The sequence below is a fragment of the Panthera pardus genome, unplaced genomic scaffold (assembly GCF_024362965.1).
Source record: "Panthera pardus isolate Hobbes unplaced genomic scaffold, ASM2436296v1 HiC_scaffold_2, whole genome shotgun sequence".
NCBI classification, from domain to species: Eukaryota; Metazoa; Chordata; class Mammalia; order Carnivora; family Felidae; genus Panthera; species Panthera pardus.
The window spans coordinates 108,975,164-108,996,193 of NW_026526765.1; the positions used below are offsets into that span (position 1 = coordinate 108,975,164).

The following is a 21,030-nucleotide window of genomic DNA, read 5'->3' on the forward strand; positions in this document are numbered from 1 at the left end:
AGCTCAGAATAAAAAAAAAGCATACTATATTTTTTGAGAGATATGCCAAGATCAATTAAGTTTCAGGGTGGTGATAGATACACAGTGTAAGAACAAAACTGTTATTTAAAACAAATTTACCTACCTGTAAACCATTTCATTAGGAGCTGAGTCATCAAAGGCATAGTCAAAACGAAATGTTTGGTTTTCTAGGTACCTTGTTAAATCTACTTTTTGTTTTGGTTCATGTACCATCACAACATCTTTACTAGGGATTGTGATTACATCAAGATCTTTCATTTGAGTTTCTAAAAGAATAAATGAAAATGAATGCCCAGTAATTTTCACAGCATTAGGATGTACAAATGTAAGCAAAAAGAAATGTAATTGAAGTATTAAGTTCTATAAATACAAAAATTTCAGAAATATGCCATTCAACATATTCATATTTCAACAACCAAGTAAAAATAATGTAAATTTCTGTGAAGCCAAAACCAAAAATGGCAATGATTCATAGAGCAGTAACAAATCAAGAGATCTAACCATAGAAATCTGCGTAATGATTATGTACAAATAAAATGACTTATATTAAACTCTTCTGAACCAATTTAATTTCTGCTATCATCAAAACAAATTACAAATTAGGCAAAATCAACCTCTTATTAAGAGTTCAAAAAGCATCATACCTTTTTTATTGAGTGGTCGTTTTCTTACACAAACACATATTCTATGTTCATCAATCTAGAAATAAAATATTTTGTTTCAATGTTTATCAGTGTTATAAAACACTAAAAAAGTCAGTTATGCACTATTTCCTACAGAGGCTCTAGAAATTGATGTATAGCATAAATAGGATAAATAAGTTTAAAACACAAAATGGCAAGTACAAATTTTAATAGTTAAGAGACAATGATCTCTAAAATTCTGAGCATAATGGAAAGTTGCTTATTTTTTTATTTGGTAAACAGTAAACAACCTTGTAGAGGACACTTTGTAGCATTAGGCTCACGTTAAGAAGCTGCCTTACTCACTACAAGATATGCTACATATAACAAAGGCATAATTTCCCACCAAGTGATGTATTTTCGTGTTGATTAAAAGGAAAGTTGTTGACAAAAATAACTAACTATAGACACAATTCTCAGAATATTAGTGAGCAAAATAACTTCAACAATTTTATAATAGGTCGATTCTTATACATATTTTTCATAAAATTTATGCTCCCAGTACTTGCCTGTTAATAATAATTAAATCCGTAACACGGGGATTAGCAAAGTATGGCCTGCAGGCCTAATCCAGGCCACTACCGGCTTTTGTAAAATTTTAATGAGACAGTTATATGTTTAGGTATTGTCTATGGCTCCTTTTGTACTACAAAGGTAAAATTGAGTAGTTGTGACAAAGACCATTTGGTTCACAAAGCCAAATTCTTTACTATCAGGGTCTTTGAAGGAAAAGTTTGCCAATCCCTGCCCCAAAGTAGGAGTTTCAGATGTAGTAGGTTAAAGGGGTAGCAAGGACTAAAATATATGGGACAAAAATATTATGAATAACAACTCTATGAAATCCTAAACAATACATCAGCCTGACAAAAATGTATTTTACGTACCCAAGGTATTCTGTACAGGCCAGGTCAGATGGATTATCTCCTAAGTATTAATGACTCACAAACTATTCCCTGTCCAAAAAATTCTCATTCTTCAACAGGAAAGTAGTTGAGTAGTAAGAAAATGAGAATTTATTTCAAGTGCTAGGTTTCTGGACTGGTACAGTTCTTAACAACCATATTTACTGTTAAAAGCCAGACTAACATTTATTTAAAAATAACAAATTAACTAATAGCAAATTGGTAGGACAGCGGGATCTATAGCCCAAGAGGAAATAAGCTTGGAACCGGGATAGAAGTTTAAGTGACAGTCAAAAAGGAGAATGGGTCTTCTGGCATCATTCCTTTAACTGTTGTTCTGCCCTACCAAAGATAGAGAGGATTTGCTCTGAAAAGGACATCTCTATGGGAAGCCTGTCTGATAAATCAAATTATGAGAGATAAGCACAAATGTGGATGATTTCTTGATTTTCTCCTTAAAATATGGGGAATATGCACCCATAAAGAGAGAAAAAAACTACATAGCTAAATCCAATATTAATTAAGTGGTTATCAAATTTTTTTTTCTTTTACAGCATAAAAAATTCCATAGCAATAGTTTATAACGAATCTTACAGGATCTGCTGTTGTTAATGGTCTATAATCCAAACTTCCTCTAAAATCTCTGATCATACACATAATTTCATAATTTGGGTTTGTAGCATCAACATCCTGTAAGACAAGAGAATTCATCATTTATTATAATTACATTAATTATATTGTTGCATTTATGTTAAATACAGTTTGCAAATTAAAATTAAATTAGCAGATTGTGTCATTTGTTATAGCCAAGCTGAAACTCAAACTAGCATGATATAAATTAGTTTCAGAGTTTAGGATTAATAACATGCCCAAGAATCACCTTCTTATTACATACACAATTCTGATAGTCTAATGCATTGTGTTAACTCTAAACCAAACACTCCACATTAAAGCCACTGTGAACTCTTTCAAAATCATGTTACATATAACTTAATCATCCCAGAAAATTAAACAAAAGAGAAATAGTGCTCATCTTAAACATCAATAAAGAAGTCTAAAAAACTCTAAATTTCTAAAAAACTGAAATTCTAGAAAAATTCATTTAATCAGCTTTTTCTTCCCAATACTGAATCCAGTGTTTCAATAAAGTAGAAATACGGATTCATTTATGCTCATTTTCTGTTTTTGTTGACTCTCAACAAAAAAAAAAAAGAAAGAAAGAAACCCTAAAGGTGGTAAAAACCACCTCAGAACTTAAAGGAATCAAAACACAAAATTTTTTTCAACTTTTAAAATTTAAATTACTGAATGTGTTGACTGCAGTCAATAAGTTACTAAACATTCTAAAAAGTCAGATTTTTATCATGCACCAGGTACAGATTTGCTTTGAATATAAATTTCAAAACTGTTAATTAAAATTACTTTCAATTAACTTTCTTTTAGGAAATGGTAACAACTATGTCAACTGAAAAACTGAATGTAAAGTGAAAATTAAGAAATCACAATGTGAAAATATTATGAGGTTCCCACAGGAAACACTAGGTGGCATCTGTGCTAAGTGTCAGTAGGTCCATCTGTATTGTGTTTTATTTATTTCAAAACCAAATGATCATTCTCAGATTACTTTAAGTTAGAACCTGATTTATTAAAAATGCTGAATTTTATATTGGTTTTATAATCCCACAACACAACATCTTTATAATTTAAGGGCATTTGAACATACCCCTGAATAAAGAAACAATCCTGATGCTCGTTTTTTTGTTTTTGTTTTTTTTTAATATTTTAATGTTTCTTTATTTTGGAGAGAGAGAGAGAGAGAGAGACAGACAGAAAAGACAGAGCGTAAGCAGGGGAGGGGGAGAGAGAGAAGGAGACACAGAATCGGAAGCAGGCTCCAGGCTCCGAGTTGTCAGCACAGAGCCTGAAGCAGGGCTTGAACTCATGGACCGTGAGATCATGACCTGAGGGGGAAGTCAGATTCTTAACCAACTGAGCTACCCAGGCGCACCAATCCTAATATTTTATTAGAGGAAACAAGTTCTAAGAATAAATTATAATATTAGCACAATAAAAGAGTTATGGGTATAGTAACGGAATTTGCAGCAGATGAACACCTGCAGAGAGATGAAAGACCAGTCTTCTATGTAATTTTTCCATTGTTAGTAAACAGTTTTGTTACCATCCAAAGGGAATGTGAGAGACACAAGAGATAGGCTTTCAATATCTAGTATAAATCAAAATACAAGGAATTTCCGCTTTCCTTGTGATATGCTGAATTCATCAACCATGGAAAAATACTAAAATTTTGTAGTAAAATTGTCTACTTTATAATCATCTACTTTAATTAGATATTCTTCTGCATGTATTTTTAGATCATTTTAGAAAACCAAAATATATTATTCTTGAAAGGTATAATGGCTGCATTTGAATTCAGTAACACAATGAATTATTATTCAAAATGGGACAAAACATGAAAAGTACATGTAGCAAAAATGCTGTAACATATTTTCATAAGAATTTATATTATTTCTCATCAGTTTAACAATCAATTAATATACTGAAAACTTTAAATGAACGCCTCCACTACTTTTTCACAAGCATCTCACGTTCACTAACACAGTCTAAATCTTCAGTTCATGCATAAACAAAATATGATTCTGTTACAAACCTGGGCTCTTTTTTCTCTAAGTTCTTGCTGCTGTAGTCTCCTTTTTTCTCGTTTTTCTTGTAATTTTTCTACTTCTTTCACACAATTAGATTTTCTACGTGCTGAAAGAAAAAAGATGAGCTGTAGAAGCAGAGCTTTCTTTTTATAGTACTGAACTTACATGCAAAAATTTTACATATAATCAATCTCACCACATAACACCAAAAAAAAGGTACACACTGACAAAGCATGCCTATAACAACTACGTGAACTTTATTATGAGCTGCTTTAATGAAACCAGGAACAGGACAATATACAAATGGTCAAGAAAAATGACTTTAACATATTGATACATGTCATCTCTTGGTTTACAATCACAGATGTTTGAATTGAAAAGATCGAGGAGCATAAGAATTTCTTCCATAACATCTGTTGAATTATCATCTGACCAGAATTTTAAATTCAAAGCAACTGAGATATTGGTATAATTTTACATTTAGAAATTCTCCAAAATATACATTTAAACACCCAATTAACAGACTAAACTAACAGGAAAAAAATTTTTCCACAGTGGTAAAATGAAATCTGCAATCGTTTGTAGTTAAACTTTACCATTTGGAGACTTTAAAGATGACCAAGAGAGAATACATGTATGCCTAAAATAACTGAATCCTTGATACATGATTTACATACAAGGGGGTCCAAATTCCTTTTTTGCAGCTTGAACTGGAGATATATCTGAAACACTACCATTCTGTTGTGCGGAGGAAGACTGCTCAGGAAGCTGACTAGGCCGTGCACGTGCAGAACCAACCACTGTAAATGAAACAATTTTTAAATTCAGAACAGAAAATTAGTAAAGATGAACCCTAGTAAAAGGAACAGAGAGACCTCAAAAGAACAGATACTTAAGAGGTACATTAGTCAACTCTCAGATTTTCTACTTATGTGGGTATAAATAAAGTATGGAACAATCAGTTCTGTTCAATAATCTAACAAGCCAAGAAGTTTTTCACAGGAATGTGTGTGGACTTCGGTCCCACCAATGTAATTTAAGCTACAAAACTCAATCTGAGGGGCGCCTGGGTGGCTCAGTTCGTTAAGTGTCAGACTTTGGCTCAGGTCATGATTTCACTGTTCGTGAGCTCGAGCCCTGCGTCGGTCTCTGTGCTGAGTGTGGAGCCTGCTTGGGATTTTCTCCCTTTCTCTCTGCCTCTCCTCCACCTGCACTCCCCATTCTCTCTCTCAAAATAAATAAATATATTTTAAAAAAAGAAACAACTCATTCTGAATAATTTATATAAAAACTAAAGCCAAGCTTAACTCTTAATAATCATTTAAATAATGTAAGTGTATAAAATATAAATTTTAAATTTAAATGCACTGTCATTTTGAAAAATTTACCCAATTCTGTACATAAAGTTTTAAAAAAAGCCCTTCAACCCTGCCTGTAATTCCAAATCCCACTCTCTGCTCCTCAAATATGCAAATCTTCAGCAAAGAATTTCCCAATGATTATGTTACAAAAGTGAAAAAATAAATATAAAGTAAAATATGAATATCACATTTCACATAGCCAATATAAATTTTCACAAGACTCAAAGGAAGGATAGGTTTAAAGTGTAAGACTTTGCCTCTACCTCCAATCTCTCTTCTAATACCTATGCCTGTCCTTCACATACAGAGAAATTATCACTGCTAGAAATGACAATTGTGAATTGCTGAAAAGAAAAGAAATTAACTGTGTTTTACATTTCCGGGCTGAAAATATATGGAATACCTGCAATTAACTACAAATTGTACCTATTCAACTTTTCTTTAACTGACTCCCAAGTTACCCATGACTCTTTTTGGAAGACTGTTAGCCAAAAAGTCACATTAAAATGTGAAGATTAGATTTACTCTTGTGAAATCAATTAACTGACTACTTCCCCATTCCTTTCTTTCTCATGATAACTCTTCTCAAATCTGAAAAGTTACTGGGTAAAGAGATGAATCAAAAAATGCACAGATTTGGAGTTTCACATTCATCATGTACCTTTATAAATCGTTTTTCATATTATTGACATTATTATATTAGGGAATTTCTGATAGCCAATCTTCAAATTAGCCATGTAAAGTTTAAATGAATAATAATGTCAAGGGTGATATTAACTTTCGACTTACCTTGTCAGGGTCATACTAAAAAGTTAATAGGAAAAATTAATAGAGAAATGTTTACTTTACCTCTGTTATCTCTTGGAGGAGGGTCATTCTTAATAGAAGCCACAGTCCGTCGATTCTATACAACAAAAAAATGTTCATTTACTTTCTCTCTTTACTCCTCAGATTGTATCATAATTTCAGCTTTCTTTAATTAAATGAAAGTAGGTGAATATAAAATATTATAAAATTAGGGGCGCCTGGGTGGCTCAGTTGGTTAAGCGTCCGACTTCCGCTCAGGTCATGATCTCACGGCTCATGAGTTCAAGCCCCATGTCAGGCTCTGTGCTGACAGCTCAGAGCCTGGAGCCTGCTTCAGATTCTGTGTCACCTCGCTCTCTCGCTTTGTCTCGCACTCTGTCTCTCTCAAAAATAAAATAAAAACATTAAAAAAATTTTTAAAAAATATGTTATGAAACTAAATGGAAAAAAACTATCATCTGCTAATAAATTACTACACTAATGCTAGCAATATTCAAGTTTCTTCATATGAGTATTGGCCACCACCTCCCCACAAAAAGCAATATTCAGGAATTAGTATGAGATGGACACTGTTAATATTAATTCATTCAACCTTCACAACAACCCTATGAGGTAATTAATTACTATTATTCTGGTTTCATGAGAAAACTGAAGCAAGGTGAAGTTAAGCAATTTCAGTAAAAGGTATAGTTGCAGTCATCATGCTACAACCATGTAATACATTTCAAAAGCATGTATTACATTTCATCTTTGGATGTGGGAGTAATCAATAAAATACCAGTTTTAGACAACTTACAATCTACTGTTAAACATCAAAATACCATGAAATGCTCACTGTCATTTCTTTTTTTCTCTCATTTCTACTAAAAGATTTCATTGGACTCTCAAAGACTCGCAACACTGCATACACTAGAGCAGCAAATTTTTGATCCTATTATTTATTTACCAAGACTTCATTTTAGTCACCTGAAAAGAAAGATATCAAATAATGTTGTGGTTCTCAAAGCTAGAGAGAACATTTGCAAATTTAAATCAGATGGGTACTAATAAAAGGATATTGATTCTAGGGCCTCACTTTAGATAAAATGAATCGCTGAAAGTGGGCTAAGCATCAGTATTTTAAAAAATTCTCCAAGTGATTTTAATGCACAGCAAAGGCTGCTAATGACATACTAAGAAGGATCAACTATAAAGATCCTTCAAGGCTGTGAAGTCAAATATGAAAAACAGTCCATCTACAAGTCATAACTAAAGACCTCTAAGCAGTGACACTCAATATCCTAGTTAAATTACATGAACTGAAAATCTGCCTTATGTTCATATGCAGAACTTAAAAAGTAGAATGTTTTGTTGATAATGTTAAGCTCCCATCACACTACATTTGGATGCTTTTGTATATCTTCCTTTCAAGATACCAAATTCCTATAGGGTTAAAGTTATACCTGTACATGACAAAATCAACAAATACTTTTTGAAACCTCAAGATGAAGAACTACAGATTAAACAACGGTGTGAGCGACCTGGTTTAAAAAGAGTTGCATTTTGATATACAATTTTAATAGTGAGAAATTTCAATAGGAAGGACGAGTATTACCTTTTAAAATAATAAAAACGACATGGCTTTTATTTTTGTAAAGATAAAACTCTCAGGGAGGATATACAGCATGGTTTTAAAGTTCATCTTTACAGATAACACAGTAGTTAAACTACATTCTATCATTTCCCATCCTTATCTAATGAACATAAGCAGCAGAATCACTACTTCAAAAGACTAGTGGAGTGGGAATTTATTATGAAAAATCAACATTCCTTCTTTATCTAAGTCATATGTATCATTCAACAAATATGGACAGCAAATGGTTTTGACATCCATATCTCCTGAGAAGCTACTAGTCTTAGGAAAAATCCTAATCAGGAAAGGAATTCCTAGGATTTTACCTAATGATGATCATTAACTGTTAACTGGACAACCTCGATCCTTCAAAGGATGTAAGCATATACAGGACATGAAGATGGCAGAAATATTACAGTTTGTTTTTTTAAATTTAGCAAACTAATACTTAAAACATACTCTTCACAGACTGTCATTTCAAACCAGACTCTCAGCCCACACACCCACCCACCCGTGCTCTGAATTTTCATCACTAACCTTTACAATTTTGTTTACTTTGGCTGAGGATGCTGGAGGTGGAGGTGTTTCTGGACTGGGTTCAATTTCTTCATCAGGTACAAGGTCAGGGTTAAGTGAAAAGATGCTCTCGAGATCAATCTGTTTTAAAAAATGCATATATTTTGAGAGTAAATTTTGACATTATTTTACGAATTTATACAGAGAGACTAATTGTTAAATGATTTTGGCCTCATGAATAGTACTGCCTTGAAAACTATATTATCTACAATTACAACCCACATATATTTAAAGAATCTGTATTCAAACAGCATTTTGTGGGCACCTGGGTGGCTCAGCTGGTTAAGAGTCCGACTTCAGCTCAAGTCATGATCTCGAGGTTCGTGAGTTCGAGCCCCACGTCGGGCTCTGTGCTGACAGCTCAGAGCCTGGAGCCTGCTTCAATTCTGTGTCTCTCTCTCTCTCTCTCTCTCTCTCTCTCTCTCTGCCCCTCCCCTGCTTGTGCTTGCTCTCTCTCAAAAATAAATAAACATTAAATTTGTTTTAAAAGACAGCATTTTGTGGTCTTGATTATATGTCCCATCACTTACAATATTGAAGAGGAACCTACCAATCTTTGAGTGAAATTTTTTAATCATTTTTAAGTTTTTCAAGCAATGATAAAGAATACACGCACTATGTAAAAAATTATATACTCTCTGTTTTGTCTTAAACTTTTTAATGTTTTATTTATGAGACGGAACATGAGCAGGGGAGGGGCAGACAGAGAGGGAGACACAGAATCCAAAACAGGCTCCAGGCTCCGAGCTATCAGCACAGAGCCCGACATGGGGCTCAAACCCATGAACCACGAGATCGTGACCTGAGCCGAAGGTGGACACTTAACCAACTGAGCCACCCAGGAGCCTCTGTTTTGTTTTATATTTGGAACCTTGATTGTGGGACCAGAAATAAAATTTAAACCAGTGATTGGGGCGCTTGGCTGGCTCAGTCAGTAAAGTATGCAACTCTTGGATCTTGGGGTTGTAGGCTCGAGCCACATGTTGGGTGTAGAGATTATTTAAAACTATAATCAAAAAAAATTTATGGGTGTCTGGATGGCTCAGTCAGTTGAGCGTCTCTTAATTTTGGCTAAGGTCAGGATCCCAGGATCGTGGGATTAAGTCCGGCATTGGGCTCCACACTGAGCATGGAGCCTGCTTAGGCCTCCCTCCCTCCCACCCTCCTTCCCTCTCTCACTCTCTCTCTCCCCCTTCCTCCCATCCTCCACTCCCCTCTGCCTCTGCCCCCTCCCCTGCTCCTACTCTCTCAAAAAAAATAAATAAAAAATTAACCCAGTGATCATACCTCTTTGCCTTTTGTATCTCCATTTTCTATCCATTCAACAGTTACACTTTCATTATCTTCATTTAAAGATGTTACCATTGCTTGATGTATTCGGCCTAAGTGGGAATAAAACATACATTTTTAAGATGTCATAAATTATGGTAATAAATTATGGTAAGAAAACGACACTACTTTTCGTACAAGGGATTTCCAGACTCTCAGGATTTGTGAATAAACTTTGTCTATGGGATCATAGATGTGCTGTTAAGACCAGAAACTCGAGAAATTGGTTTAGACTGAAAGTTTATTTTCAACATACATTAAAAATGGTTACACAGTGGGAGAGAATGCCTGAAATTTTATATACTTCTAATCATTAAAAAATTTCTTTACTATGTGATGATACTGACTATAAAACACAAAAAAAATTCAGAGAGCACTTTTTAATACTATACTAATATAAAACACTTTGTATGTAAAAATCACTATCATATACTGGACAAAGTGACATTGTTTTTAAAATATTGAGAAAAGGATTCTAAGTCCAAAAAGGTTGGAAAATGTAATCTAAAATGTTCTGTTTCTTCATGCTGCCCATCTAAATCCATTCTACACCTTACTTTCTTTGACAGTTCTACTACTTACCATTTGTAGAGACAGGGTGTCCTATGTAACGTATTAAACTTGTTTTCCCTCTCTTAGCAGACTGTGGATCTTACTTGTTAATAACCACAGAACTAAGTCATTATTTTTAATTATTATAGAATATTCCATTATGTTTATTACAACTTATTTAATATCTATTCATGGTACTTAGGTTGTATGCAATTTTTTACTATTATAAACAATGCAATGAATACTACTGCACGTGTATTATTTTACACTTGTCAGATTATTTCTTTGGGACAAATTCCTAGAAGCAGATCAAGATTTTAGATGCGTGTGTGTGTGTGTGTGCGTGTGTACTTCTTACTTACTTGTCTTCATCTTACCCACCCATTTGATTATTCTTCAAGGAAGGACAGAAACTATGTTACAGATGTGCATTTTTATATTATTTAATAGGTTTCATATGTATTTCCTGAATGAAATCCTTGGGGGCATTTATAATTTACCTTAATACAGTTTATACCTCTTTAAATATCTTTAAAAAAAAACCAGATATACAGTATATGAAACAATGTTATTGTAAAAATAAGGCATTTACTGAGATTAGTGGACATTAGACAATCGGGTATTAAGGGTAGACAGAAATGATGAACTGGAAAATACTGAGAAGATTCAAGGGAGAGGCTTAAAAAGGGGAAAATGAGACAACATTCACTACCAATGTGATTGGACAGAAATTAGGTAAACAACCAACAGAAGTGGTATGTGTCAGTCGGGTCCTCCAGGAAGATGTTCAAGGACAAGAATTTTATTATGAAAGATAAAAGCTGGGCGGGGGGGGGGGGGAGTAAAACACGACTGAGGATGGAAAACTTTCAGACTCAAATGGATCTAAAATCAGTGAAGGAAAGGGGATATAAAACAGGATTGAGCAGACAGAGCCTCAGACCCTGACAAAGATCTGACAATGTGCTGGAAAACCCAGTAGAGTACTCCAAAGCAAAGACTGCCCACTAGAACAGTCCAACACTGGGACAAAATGGAAACACCCTAGAACCCACACCATGCTCAGTCAGTGGCAGGAGGTTTCCTAGGAAACACAAGGCCTCAACTCAAATCTTAGGAGCCTAAATTAACAGCTAGAGGCTGTCAGCTAAATGTACTCCCTGGAGCTGAAGGAACAGTAAGAAGTTTCTTAAAGAGAGACCCAAGCAGTACATCTACAAAGCTGCTACAGGTTATGAAAAAGAGAGGAGTGCCTGGGTGGCTCAGTGGGTTAAGCGTCCAACTCTTCATTTCAGCTCAGGTCATGATCTCACAGTTCATGAGTTCAAGCCCCACATAAGGCTCTGCACTGCTTGGGATTCTCTTCCCCTCTGTCTGCCCCACCCCACTTGAGCTCTCTTTCTCAAAATAAATAAATAAACAAACTTAAAAAAGAAAAAGAGAAACGGAGTTTAATTGGTAGTGGAAGTGAAGAGTGGACCCCAGAGAGCCATGAGCTGCCCTGATGGTCTCCATTATAATCTAGGAGGAATCCCCACTGCTGCATCAAGCCCCACATTCAACACCATCTCCACAACATAATTAGTGAATCTGAGACCCAGCAGCTACTAGGTCTCAAAGTAGTGAAACCCAGCCTCAAAACAGTAATACCCATGAGTACGAACAGGGTTACTACAACAAAGAAGATATATTTAAATACCACAAATACTAACTTTCAGCAGGAAATGAAGAGGCTGTAGCTGAGATTGTTGAAGAGTAGAGACAGGGGGTCTCCATGCAATTACCAACAGAAGTACCACAATAATGAGAATGAGGAAGTACCACAATAATGAGAATGAGGAAGTGTATCATGTTGCAAAAGCAAGACCAATACCACATTCCTGTTAGGCATCTACTACAATATTCCAACTTACCTTGGGAACGAAGAGTGGACTATAGGACCTAAAGAACTACAGGTCACACAATCTCACAGGGACCTTAATTTCCAAAGACAGACTACAGAAATCAGACAGACTACAGAAAGAGGATAAAGAAAATCAAGATTCTCTTTTGAAAACCCATTATCAGCAGTCCTCAATAGCTGTACCTCCAGAAGTTCACTTACAAATGCAGAAAGCCTTAGGCCACAAGTAAATGAGAGTCAAAAGCAGCTAATTCACCAGTTGAGACTAAGCTCTAGAGGTTTAAGAAGACAGAAATGTTGAGAAAGGATAAACTGTTCGCTTATCTCTACCAGGGTCCAGTTTACTCATCTAATAGGAACAAAGAAATATGAAATTCCAATAAGAAGAAATTAATAAAGACTAGAGCTGAATGAATGAATCAAATCTCAAGTGTATGCTTTTTGGTCAGTGGATGAGATAACCAGAAATATCTGCAGGATGGGGTTTTGATTATGTTTAACAAAAGTTGCCTCTAAAAAATGTTTTAAGTCTAACTTTATCCAATATACCTTTAAAGGTTTTTTTAAAAAATGTTTTACATATAGCTCAAGTGAGATACTCAAATTTCTTATTTTTAATTGTAATAAAAATCATAATTTGATTTTTTTCTGAAGTCAAATAGTACACACTTGTTAAGTAATATAATAAAAAGAGGGATAAATATATACAACATTTTTCAAGGGAAAGAAATCATTATGATTATCACTAAATCAAAAACAAGTATTTTATCCTAATAGGGATAGTTGTTAATAGGGATCATGTGCAGTTGTTGATACAGATAAGGAACTACAGCTCAGAGACCAATCAGAATTTGAAGTATCTTTCCTTAGAACCTGGTACAATCTTCCCACATAGCCCCTCTAACACCATCACCATTCTCTGGTTTGAGAAAATTCCTGTATTCCATCATCACTAATTCATTGCCCTTTGACTCTCTGATTCCCCATTTACTTTACTATAAATTATATCATATACACTTCTACATTCAAAAAAAAAAGGTAACACACCTGTGTATTCACTACCAGCCAGGTTAGAAAACAATACCTTTGAGGGGGGCCTGGCTGGTTCAGTCAGTGGAGCATGAGACTTGATAGAGTTGTACGTTTGAGCCCCACAATGGGTGGAGAGATTACTCAACAATAAAATCTTTAAGGGGCGCCCGAGTGGCTCAGTCAGTTAAGCGTCTGACTTCAGCTCAGGTCATGATCCCACAGTTCGAGGGTTTGAGCCCCCCAATGGGCTCTGTGCTGACAGCTCAGAGTCTGGAGCCTGCTTAGATTCTGTGTATCTCTCTCTCTCTGCCCTCCCCCACTTGTGTGCTCTCTCTCCTCTTTCTCAAAAATAAATAAACCTTAAAAATTTTTTTTAATAAAATCTTGAAAAAAAAAAGGAACAATACCTTTGAAACTCCATATGCCCCCCTCCCTAAGTGAATCTCCCTTTCCCTTCTTCCCCCACCACCAGCAGTAATCATTATCCTAATATCTGAGAGTCATACTGTGGCTTTTCTTTAAAGTTTTACCACCTATACATGTAACACAAAAGTACCTGAACAGCTTGCTTGTTTTTAAACTGTGTAAATGGAGTGACACTACTTTAAACCTTGCTTCTGGTACACACTAGTTTTCCAAGATTCATTTATGCTGTTGTAAATTAATTCACTTATTTTCACTACATACGAATATGCCAAAAACTTATCTACTCTGTTGACAAACATGTGTTTTCATATATTTGGTATTAGAAACAATGGTGTTATAGGCATTCTTATACATGCGTACCGATACAAATAAGCAAGAATTTCTCTCGGAAGTGCAAGAAACAGAATACACACATACGTATCTTTTCTAGTTAGTGCCACCATGTTTCCCAGAATGACTATACCTGCAATGATTTGCAATCCTACTAACAATGACTTCACATCCACTATGATCATATTGTGGTTCTAATTTCTCTGATTTAATGAGGCTGTGCCTATTTGTGTGTTTGTTGGCCACCATACATTTTGACTGTTTTTTTCTTCCCACTTCTCTGCAAATTCTCCATATATTTTGGTATCAATCTTCTGTTAAATATGTTGCAAATATTTTCTCCAAATTTAAGGCTCATCTTTTACTTTCTTTATGATGTTTTTTGATGAATTTCAAGACGATAATTTTAATGTAAATATACAGGTTTCAATTACGGCTTTTTACATTCTAAAATTCTTCCTGAGACTCGGGTCATTAAGAAAGTTTCTGACATTTTCTTCCACAGTTTCACAAAGTCTAAAAGTTATACTCAAGACTGCAACCTACTGTCATTTTGATTTTTGTGTATGGTAACACAATTCCCAACTCCCCCAACCCCACCATGAAAACCAAATTATCCCAGTGCCATTTCCTGGAAGGCTCTTCCTTCCCTGACTTATCTGCACTATGACTCGTCAAATTTCAAGCAAACATGCATCAGCCTATTTCTTTATCCTTGAACCAAAATTACACAGTCGTACTGTTACAGCTTTGCAATAAGTCTTGCTAGCTGGTAAAAGAAGCGTCCCCACCTAATTGCTCTTTAAGAGTTTCTTTGATCTTCTTAGCCTTTTGCATGTCTGTATAAATTATAGAATCAGCTTGTCAAAATCCAAAAATCAAATAACCTAATAATTTAAAAAACCACCTGTCAGGATTCTAGTTGGAATTACATTAAGAATTTTGTGCTGGATCTTTACATCATTGACTAAGAGTAATAGCTGCCAGCAGTCTTCCTTTCTCATTCCAACCTTATTCTGGAACAGTTTAAAATTAGAATTATTTGAACCCTGAGTATCTGGTTAAAACCATCTTGGTCTAGGGTTTTATTTGTGAAAAGATTCAATTTTCCTAACCATTTTAAGATTATTGTAGTTTTCTATTTGTGACTTTTGATAATTATACTTTTTTCTGGGAGACAATTATTTAAGTTTTCACATTTTGGGCATAAAGTTGTTCATAATTATGTTGAATGTCTGTGGCAATCTGTAACAATCACTTTTTCATTAATAATTTTTCATCATTCTTTCTTGGTAAATCTTGTATCAGATTTGTCAGTTTTATCTCTTCCAGGAACAACACCTGGTTTTGTTGAGCCCTTTTACTGTGTTATTAAATACTTAATTACCGTTCTTAACATTAATCTTTCCTGTAACTTACTTCGGACACATTTTGCTGCATCATTTTTTTCTCAAATTCTTAAGATGGATGCTTTGCTTGTTCATCTTTATCCTTTTTTTTCCCTGATGAGCAATTAAAGCTACACATTTCTCTCCAAGAACTGCTTTAGCAGCATCTTATAAATTTTTGTATTTAGTATTTTTGTTATGGGAGTTGAAACTATTTTCTAATTTTATGATTCTTTGACTCATGAGTTTTCTAGAAGTGTTTTCCAAATTCCAAACACATGCAAGTTTTCTCTACATATCCTGTTAAAGATTTCCAAAGATAAGGCACCTGACCGATGAGAATAAATAATGCCAGAAATAACTGGTATGATTTCCCAGTGCACAGGGGCTAAGTGTCAGCCCTGTATTTCTACCTTAATCATATTGGACTGCCTCCCTTGGAGAAAATTTTCTATAAACCTAGCTCCAGGGAGCTCCTATATAAAAAGGAGCCATACCAGTCTCTGTCTTCAAACAGGGAACTTGTGGGTTTTTTTTAAATCTCCCTATCTTCCTACAGGAATCAACTTTTGCCATCCTTGCCTGCAGAGCCCCACCATCCCTTAGTATTTCTGATCCATTTCTACTCCATCGTGGTATCTTGTTCTTGAGCTCAGCTATGTCTTTCTGTTTTCTCTGATGTATGTGGGTCAGAAGAATGCCAATATATAAACTTTACTGTTTTGATCAGAAGTCCCAATCCATCATTAATTCTTTATGTCAAATTCATAAAAAAATGGGAGTCAGATTTGAAAACTTTAGGTTCACACTATCATATAAAATTACTCTTATATGAATTAATTATACCTGTTACAATCTCAAAACTCAAGATATTTAGAAGTTTTCAACTTTATTTCAACTACTTGTAAAGATAAATTACAGTGTAGAAAATATCATCTTTTGAGAGCAAAGGATAATACTTGGGAAGAGTTTTGGAAAGTAAAAGCAAATCCTGCAGAACCTCTCTCTCCCCATTCCCTGTAGAATACTTCCTCGTGTTTAATACTCAAACTTCACAAAACATACCTCTCTCTCAATGCAAGATACTTTGACCAATGTTTATACAGAAGAATTTATATTTATATTTATCTATGCCAAAACTCAATTCACATTTTAAACAAAAGAGTATGCTAGAAAAGTTGAGTTACATTCCAAATATAATTGATAGACGGTCAGAATCACGTATTAAAAAGCATGTCAAGTATCAAAATGATACAAAATGTAGGCACAGAATGATGCTTGCATCATACACGTTATGAGCCATTTTCTGACAGTGTGTGCTCGTCCCAAATATATTTCAAGTCTCTCATATTTACTACTCCTTGTTTTGCTTAGTGTTGAACAACTCCCAAAATATTTAAGAAAATGTTGAAAGAGCATGGGCAAAATGCAATTATAATGAAAGAAAAGTTTTTACTGCATATAAAACTGATTTGTTACCCTTAATACTTATTATTTGTGCAACATGATAGTTTTTACTGATATGTAGATGATTTTATAGTGTCAGTTGCATTTATGAAATAGTTTGGGGAATGTGAGTCAACGATGAACACTGTAATTGTTTCCCACTTAAAATAAAGGCAAATAGGAGCACCTGGGTGGCTCAGTCGGTTAAGTGTCTGACTCCTGATTTTGGCTCAGGTCATGATCTCATGGGATTCCTGAGTTCCAACCCCAAGTCAGTCCCTGCTTGGGATTCTCTCTCTCTCTCCATCCCCCTCTGCCCTTCCTCTGCTAGTGTGCATGCTGTATCTCAAAATAAATAAATAAACATTTTTAAAAATTAAAATATAAAATAAAAACAAAGGCAAATGGACTCTCACTTAACATTTTCACACACAACATAATTTTCAACAGATTCAACAGATTACAGACCTTAAATGTGTATGTTTAAAAACAGGATCCTAAGTTTCTGCTACTGAGAACTAACAGATTTTTATTTTTATTTTTATTTATTTTTTTTTTTTTTAAACTTTTTTTTTCAACGTTTATTTATTTTTGGGACAGAGAGAGACAGAGCATGAACGGGGGAGGGGCAGAGAGAGAGGGAGACACAGAATCGGAAACAGGCTCCAGGCTCTGAGCCATCAGCCCAGAGCCTGACGCGGGGCTCAAACCCACGGACCGCGAGATCGTGACCTGGCTGAAGTCGGACGCCCAACCGACTGCGCCACCCAGGCGCCCCACTAACAGATTTTTAAATATAATTAAATCATATGATAAATATAATTAAATCATGATAATTAAGAAAAAATCACAAGATCTATATTTGACCATTTTTAACCTAAAAAGGCTAATTTAATATGGTTCAACCCCAAAGAAATATATATTTCACCCCAAATTTAGATGTTAGGATAATTTACAAAACTATTAACTGCTAAATCAAAGAATATAAATACACAAAATATTTTGAAATCACAACCTTTACTTCAAAGCCATTTTATGTTTAGTTCATTTTTAGAAATATTTTTGCATCATTGAAAGTCTCAACTTTTTGTTTGGTAAAATCATAGAGAAAACAGTTCAGATCTCAACTTTTAAAAATATTAGTAGGGGTGCCTGGGTGGCTCAGTCGGTTAAGCATCCGACTTCAGCCCAGGTGATGATCTCATGGTTGGTGAGTTCGAGGCCTATGCCAGGCTCGGTGCTGACAGCTCAGAGCCTGGAGCCTGCTTTAGATTCTGTGTCTCCCTCTCTCTCTCTGCCCCTCCCCCACTCCCACGTGCCCCCCGCGCGTGCGCTCGCTCTCTCTCTCTCTCTCTGTCTCTCTCTCTCAAAACCAAACATTACATTTAAAAATAAAAAATAAAAATAAAAATATTAGTAAACATTAAGACAAATTACTTTTTAAAAATCACTGAATAGAGAACACCAGAACTTAAGTCACCTTTGCGCCAGTGAACAAAAGTAACATATAGATTCTTCTAATCTTTAAAATTAAGGTGGTTACTTAAGATTGCTATTAGTACTATTTAGCTTGCCATAAAATTTCATATATTTATTGAGCTGTCAAAAACAAGTCTTACATGTTGACAATTGCCTTTTGGTCTCTGAAAACAGGATCCTATTATATGTTCCTTAGTTCACAGCTGAATTCACAGCAGCTGCGAGGCTAAGAAATGCCAGCAACCAATTAGGCTGGCATAAACCTTGTCTAGCATATAAAGTATAATTTGGTTGCAAATGCAGCAGACAAGAGCCAAAATAAAACAGTCAAGAATACTAATAAAATATCATTACAAGTATTTACAAGACTGAATATTTAAAATGGTAATATTTAAAATATATGTATTTTATTAAAAGGACACAATGGTAGAATGTTAGGAAAAACACGAAAAAGCAACAACCAATTCTTTTCAGACCCACTCTGTTTTTGTTTTTTTAAGTTTATTTATTTAGAGAAAGACAGACCGAGCATCATAGGGGCAGAGAGAGAGGGAGAGTGAAATCCAAGCAGGCTCCGTGCAGGGCTCAATCTCACAAAGTGTGAGATCATGACCTGAGCCAAAATCAAGAGTGGATTCTCAACTTACTGAGCTACCCAGGCATCCCACCACTAAATTTAAATATACAGTCTCTCTACTGCATCTTTTCTTATAAAACCTCTAGTAACCTTCCCAATTTTCAATCAGAATACCACTGCATAATATGACAGGCTCTTTTTTTCTTGACTACTTTTCCTTATTTACTTTGATGTCTATTTATTTATTTTGAGAGAGAAAGAGAACGAACAAGAGGGGTGGGGGCAGAGAGAAGGAGAGACAAAAATCCCAAACAGGCTCCGCACCATCAGTACAGAGCCCGATGTGGAGCTCAAACTCACGAACCATGAGATCATGACCTGAGATCAAGAGTCAGATGCTTCAATGACTGCACCACCTAGGTGCCCCTCTTTTCTCTTGACCTTCAAAGAAGCAGTAATGAGGGGAGACCAGGCTGGCTCAGTTGGTAGAGCACTGTGACTCTTGGATCTTGGAGTCTTGAGTTCAAGCAGCACATTGGGCATAGAGCTTACTTAAAAAAAAAAAAAAAATGGTAATGAAATCTAGTTCTCTCCTTTTGTACCCTTGCAAGCAGAGACAGAGAGGAAAAGCAACCATAAATACCCATTTTCAGAATAAAGAAGTATTACTCTGAATTATGAAATCGCACCTTCAGAACAGCGCCTGACAGAATAATGTTTCCAGAGGGTGAGTAAAATACGCACACTTACTCAAAATAGTTGGTAATAGATATGTGAAAGGAGCACTTTTGGGCGCCTGGGTGGCTTAGTCAGTTAAGTGTCCAGCTTCAACTCAGGTCACGATCTCACAGTTTTTGAGTTCAGGCCCCGCGTCAGACTCTCCGCTGTCAGCCTGTCAGCGTGGTGCCTGCTTCGGATCCTGTCTCCCTCTCTCTCTGCCCCTCCCTAGCTTGCACTCTATCAAAAAAAAAAAAAAAAAAAAAAGCACTTTCTTCCAACTCAGTTCCTAACAAAAGAGAATCGTGATAAATTATCTTAAAATACACTGACCTCAAACTTTGGTGACTTCAATCATATAACTGATGAAAACAAAAGATCTCTCATTCTTCTTAAATAAATTTGATATAAAATATTGATTCCAGTACAATAAATCAAGTGTACATTTAGTTACAGGAACCAAATAGCAGTGTAGAATGCATATTCGTAAACTTGAGTGCATCTTTCCAAGTAGAATCAAAGCAAAACAGGTTATATTAGCTTTCATTGTCTTAGGTTTGTTTTACAGCTGTCTTTTAAAATAGACATTCCTTTTTTTCAGCTTACTTTAATTTAGACAGTAAAAGGATGCTCTGTCAAGAATATGAAAAAAAATTCACCTCTTTCTTAAGTTTACAATATAATTTTCTGACATTATAATAGTGAAATTGGAAAAAGTTGGGAAAATGGAGACTGCCAAAATGCTGCTTTAAAACAGACTAAATATGACAATCAAAGGACACTACTAAAGCATTAGTTAGAAAATAAACATTAATTACACAGTAATATTCATACATCATTTATCTTGCCAACTATCTCAAAGTTGCTTATAATTTATTATTTACATTCTCTCCAACAGAAAATGCCAATCTGTTCCTAGATGTCCCTCACAGTGAACAAGGACAGTAAATAAGTAAATGAGGACAGAAAAGAATATGGACATTTGTCAGATGATTACAGCAGATCCAGCAGAAGTCAAACTCTCAAACTCTGATATCCAGGTTTTGTTAACTAATCTAAACAGTGATGAAAAGAATTCTTAATGAGGACTATCTAAGCGTCACACCTTCTTCAATAGCTTTGCTGAAACAAGGAGCCATTAGAGAAGGATACAAATAATGCCTCAGCTGACACTGGTAACAGTGCTGTTGCTGTCCAGTAAATCCCTGGGGAATGTGACTTTGCCA

At 35.1% G+C, this 21,030-nt stretch overlaps 1 protein-coding gene across 4 annotated transcripts in view; it reads right to left on the reverse strand.

Moving 5' to 3' along the window:
- Positions 1-21,030, reverse strand: part of KIF2A (kinesin family member 2A) — a 67,546-nt gene that overhangs the window by 24,225 nt on the left and 22,291 nt on the right. For 2 of the 4 annotated variants that reach the window (XM_019414317.2, XM_019414319.2), the window contains exons 2-9: positions 9,913-10,007; positions 8,587-8,706; positions 6,480-6,534; positions 5,004-5,069; positions 4,275-4,375; positions 2,201-2,296; positions 666-720; positions 125-287 (exon numbers count right to left, since the gene is read on the reverse strand). In XM_019414317.2, the coding sequence (XP_019269862.1) occupies positions 125-287; positions 666-720; positions 2,201-2,296; positions 4,275-4,375; positions 5,004-5,069; positions 6,480-6,534; positions 8,587-8,706; positions 9,913-10,007 (751 nt within the window). Of the gene's footprint in view, positions 1-124; positions 288-665; positions 721-2,200; positions 2,297-4,274; positions 4,376-4,946; positions 5,070-6,479; positions 6,535-8,586; positions 8,707-9,912; positions 10,008-21,030 lie in introns of all 4 variants that reach the window. The other 2 variants (XM_019414316.2, XM_019414318.2) reach the window with 1 other exon arrangement.